Raw genomic sequence first — 4,787 nt, forward strand, 5'->3', positions numbered from 1 at the left:
CAAGCCCTAATCTCTCTCGCGAAGGCTGATCTGGAGTCGGTTCGGGGCTCCGGAGAGGGGATTCCGTCGCCGTCGTCATCATCAACCTTCCTCCATCACCAATTTCATGATGCTCACCGCCGTGCGTGAGTAATTCCATCGTAGGCTTGCTGGACGGTGATGGGTTGGATGAGATTTATCATGTAATCGAGTTAGTTTTGTTAGGGTTTGATCCCTAGTATCCATTATGTTCTAAGATTGATGTTGCTATGACTTTTCTATGCTTAATGCTTGTCACTAGGGCCCGAGTGCCATGATTTCAGATCTGAACCTATTATGTTTTCATGAATATATGTGAGTTCTTGATCCTATCTTGCAAGTCAATAGTCACTTATTATGTGTTATGATCCGGCAACCCCGAAGTGACAATAATCGGGACCACTCCCGGTGATGACCGTAGTTTGAGGAGTTCATGTATTCACTAAGTGTTAATGCTTTGGTCCGGTACTCTATTAAAAGGAGGCCTTAATATCCCTTAGTTTTTAATAGGACCCCGCTGCCACGGGAGAGTAGGACAAAAGATGGCATGCAAGTTCTTTTCCATAAGCACGTATGACTATATTCGGAATACATGCCTACATTACATTGATGAACTGGAGCTAGTTCTGTGTCACCCTATGTTATAACTGTTGCATGAGGAATTGCATCCGACATAATTATCCATCACTGATCCAATGCCTACGAGCTTTTCACATATTGATCTTTGCTTAGTTACTTTTCCGCTGCCACTGTTACCTTTGCCACCGTTACCGTTACTTCCATACTACTTTGCTACTAAATACTTTGCTGCAGATATTAAGTTTTCCAGGTGTGGTTGAATTGACAACTCAACTGTTGATACTTGAGAATATTTTTTAACGTCCCTTGTATCGAATCAATAAATTTGGGTTGAATACTCTACCCTCGAAAACTGTTGCGATCCCTATACTTGTGGGTTATCATGCATTCATGCATTTCTTAACGCATACCAGAAGATTGAAAAGCATGCCTCACATAATCAGTTCCGTGAGGATCTCATTGAGCACCAGTGGCAGCTACATGAAAAATAGTGTGTTCATGTTTTTTAATTCATAATTATTTACTTGGACGATTTGTTTCGTTGGATCACTTCTTAACTTGAATTGCTTGTTTGTTTAATTAAGCTAAATCAAATTAGTAATGTCGTGGAAATTTTTGATGTTGATACATGTAAATACCATGAGCGGAACCACAAGGTGTTCAAGAACAAGCCCCAATCATCAACTGCCAAGGGCATCAAAATGACATGATTGGAAACGTGTAGGAAGCGATGGGTTAGAGTGATTAATACCATGCAATGAACAAATGGCGTGTGGTGGAGCGCGACTTTGTCCAATACTCTTGTAACAAAACTTTTTGTACTATATTAGACACGTAGACCTTCTAAGGGTTCTCGAAGAACCATTGACTTTTTCTTTTAGGGTGAAAAGAGTTTTATCCATAGGTATAGAGTTACAGTCGAGAGGCAAAAGATTTTCAATACTTGATGATCCTTGGTGCAACTGTACAACGATGAATTCATTGGCTCTTTTGCCTATACCACTTGCCACGAAACATCGTTCTACGTGCTCGTCAAATTTTCAACTAGCCCGTTATGCCACTATGGTCCAAGGAACACTCACTTTGAAAATTATGTTCTTCAAAGTGTTGAGTATCACTAAATCGTTTCAAAGTTTTAAGTTACTAAAGACTAATCGGCAAGCGAATGGGATGCCACCTAAGATTGGAAAATTTAGTTTGACTAGAACAATGCCCGTGCGTTGCAATGAGATATAAATATTCTAATAGGTTAGTTTGTGATTTACCTATCAATAATAATGCGATTGTGTAAATAAATGTTCATTAAATTCTGTCTGTGAATTACCTTGTATTTTGATGAGAAGTTTGGTAAGTAAATTAAAGTGAAATTGGTTCAAAAGATAAGTAAATTAAGATGATTAATTATCATATACTACATGGAAGGTTGGACGAAGGGGTGACGGGAAGAAAGATGAAATGAGAACCTTACGGTTTTTAACAACTACTCCCTCCGTTCCTAAATATAAGTCTTTGTAGAGATTCCACTATGGACTACATACGGAGCAAAATGGATGAATCTACACTTTAAAATGCATCTGCATACATCCGTATGTAGCTCATAGTGGAATCTCTCTAAAGACTTATATTTAGGAACGGAGGGAGTAGTAGAGATAAACCGTTCTGGTAATGATTTCTGTTAGAAGTGTTGGGTGACGTGTGCTGTTAAAGAATGATTATAAGAGCATTATCATAAACTAATATATGGGATTGTGTTTATATAATCAAGAAAGAAAAAAATTATGTTCTTCAAGATCTGCCTTCTCCATTGGTCGAACTTCTTCTCCTCCCGTAGCACAAAAAAAAGGCGCGCTCCGGCTTGCTCGCCGCTCCGAACACCACAACCCTCTTCGGTGTTTTTGTTTTTTGAGAATCTCCCTCTTCGGTGTTAGATCACTTCAAACAGGCGGAGCCAGAATGGTACAAAGAGAACTCGGCCTACTACCAGCCCATTTCTCATTCCCACTACACTAACAAACCGGCCCATGACAGCCCAGTCCACTCCTCATTTCGTCAGTCCGTCACAGCACGGCCCGGCGACGCTATTCACTGACGTTGCGGTCCTACTGCCTGCCCAAACGAATCCAACGGCCCAGACGCGCCCCCATCCGCCATCCCGACCGTCCACCCTATGGGGTAATCAAACCACAAAGCCCGTGCCTCACCCTATATATTGCTCCCTCTTCCTCCTCGTCGAACCCTAGCCCAGCTGCCCATCCATTCCCCTCGCCGCCGCCGCCACTCCGCCGCTGCCGCCGCCGAGATGGGTCGCGTGATCCGCGCTCAGCGTAAGGGTGCGGGCTCCGTCTTCAAGTCCCACACCCACCACCGCAAGGGCCCCGCCCGGTTCAGGTCGCTCGACTTCGGCGAGCGCAACGGGTACCTCAAGGGCGTCGTCACCGATGTCATCCACGACCCGGGGCGTGGTGCGCCGCTGGCCAAGGTGACCTTCCGCCACCCGTTCAGGTACAAGCACCAGAAGGAGCTCTTCGTCGCCGCCGAGGGTATGTACACCGGCCAGTTCGTCTACTGCGGACGCCGAGCCACCCTCTCCGTCGGCAACGTCCTCCCGCTCCGCTCCGTCCCTGAGGGAGGCGTCATCTGCAACGTCGAGCACCACGTCGGCGACCGTGGTGTCTTCGCCAGGGCCTCCGGTGACTACGCCATCGTCATCAGCCACAACCCCGACAACGGCACCTCAAGGTACTGTTCCCTTTCCTCTCAACCCTCTCTCTAAAGTACATTACTATGGTTAGATCTGACGTTCTCCTGCTAGTAACTGTCATTAGATTTGGTGTATGTGATTCGCTGAAGGAATTGATTAAATGCTCATAGTTCGATCTGAGTATATGTTCGTTCACTGCTTCTGATATGTGTGATTTAGATGCTCTTTAATTGATTAAGGATTGGAAACCTTAAATGTGTGTGTTTCATCTATCAAAGACAAATTCTTAGGAACTCATTCTGTCGTTGAGCCTTGAGATGTCTCCTGTTCATCGTATAATCTACAACTGTTACGATATGCTTGCTCTTCTGTTATCTTAGAACTGTACACGATATGCTTTCTTCTGTTAACTTTGAACTTGGCATGACATGCTTTCTCTTCTGTTATCCTAGAACTGGACATGCATCTTGTAATTCTGTAAACATTAAACCAGAGACATGTGATCTCTAACTGTATTATCCTGCTTCTGTCTTCAGATTGGCCTACTGTGCTTTAAGATTATGATCACTAGCGTTTACTTAGATGTGGACCATTTCTTACTATCAGTTCTTGTCAGTACAAGATCATATGTGTATTTTTGGTTATTTTGCCTGATGGCCTGATGCTTTTGATGAATTCTTCAGCTGTACAAATATTTAGACACAGTTACTCATGTTCTGTTTATGCAGGATCAAGCTCCCCTCTGGTGCCAAGAAGATTGTCCCAAGCAGCTGCCGTGCCATGATTGGTCAGGTTGCTGGTGGTGGCAGGACTGAGAAGCCAATGCTCAAGGCTGGTAACGCCTACCACAAGTACCGTGTGAAGAGGAACTCCTGGCCTAAGGTGCGTGGTGTGGCCATGAACCCTGTGGAGCATCCCCACGGAGGAGGTAACCACCAGCATATTGGTCACGCTTCCACTGTCCGCCGTGATGCACCACCTGGCCAGAAGGTTGGTCTCATTGCTGCCAGGAGGACTGGTCGTCTCAGAGGCCAGGCTGCTGCCTCTGCTGCCAAGGCCGACAAGGCCACTTAGAGCTATCGTTGCTGTTTATCTATGTTTGCTGCCTCTAGATTACCCGTCAAGGACATGTATTGCAGTATGGATGTCGTTTTTGCTCACTTTGGTAACCTGGTGATGTTTGTTATCAGTTTTCGCTGTCGTGGTCTGGATTCTTCGGTCCACATAAAGAAGATTATGCATGGATATTTGTTTGTCGAGTTGCTTGAGTTAGCCCCTGGCGCTTATTTTTGTTTACTGTTTTAGTTTAGCTATATTGCTGGATCTCTAAACGTAGTTTTGTTTGGTCGAATCAAACAGTTGTATGTTTGCTTCTATCTCGTGGTTCTTTGGAATTTTAACCTTAGAGCCTCTCCAATAGGTGAGTTAGATGTATATATAAAAATGCCTGATTTTTAGATCGCTTACCCAAAATCACCCGTCCAACAAA

The 4,787-nt window shown here is 44.4% G+C and overlaps 1 protein-coding gene across 1 annotated transcript; it reads left to right on the plus strand.

Moving 5' to 3' along the window:
* Positions 1-2,819: 2,819 nt before the first annotated feature.
* Positions 2,820-4,557, plus strand: LOC109748605 (large ribosomal subunit protein uL2). Its single transcript, XM_020307634.3, has 2 exons — positions 2,820-3,336; positions 4,027-4,557. Exons 1-2 carry the CDS (start codon positions 2,897-2,899, stop codon positions 4,370-4,372), a joined length of 786 nt encoding a protein of 261 aa, XP_020163223.1. The 5' UTR covers positions 2,820-2,896; the 3' UTR covers positions 4,373-4,557.
* Positions 4,558-4,787: the final 230 nt, after the last annotated feature.

The sequence above is a fragment of the Aegilops tauschii genome, chromosome 5 (genome assembly GCF_002575655.3).
Source record: "Aegilops tauschii subsp. strangulata cultivar AL8/78 chromosome 5, Aet v6.0, whole genome shotgun sequence".
Classification (NCBI taxonomy): Eukaryota; Viridiplantae; Streptophyta; class Magnoliopsida; order Poales; family Poaceae; genus Aegilops; species Aegilops tauschii.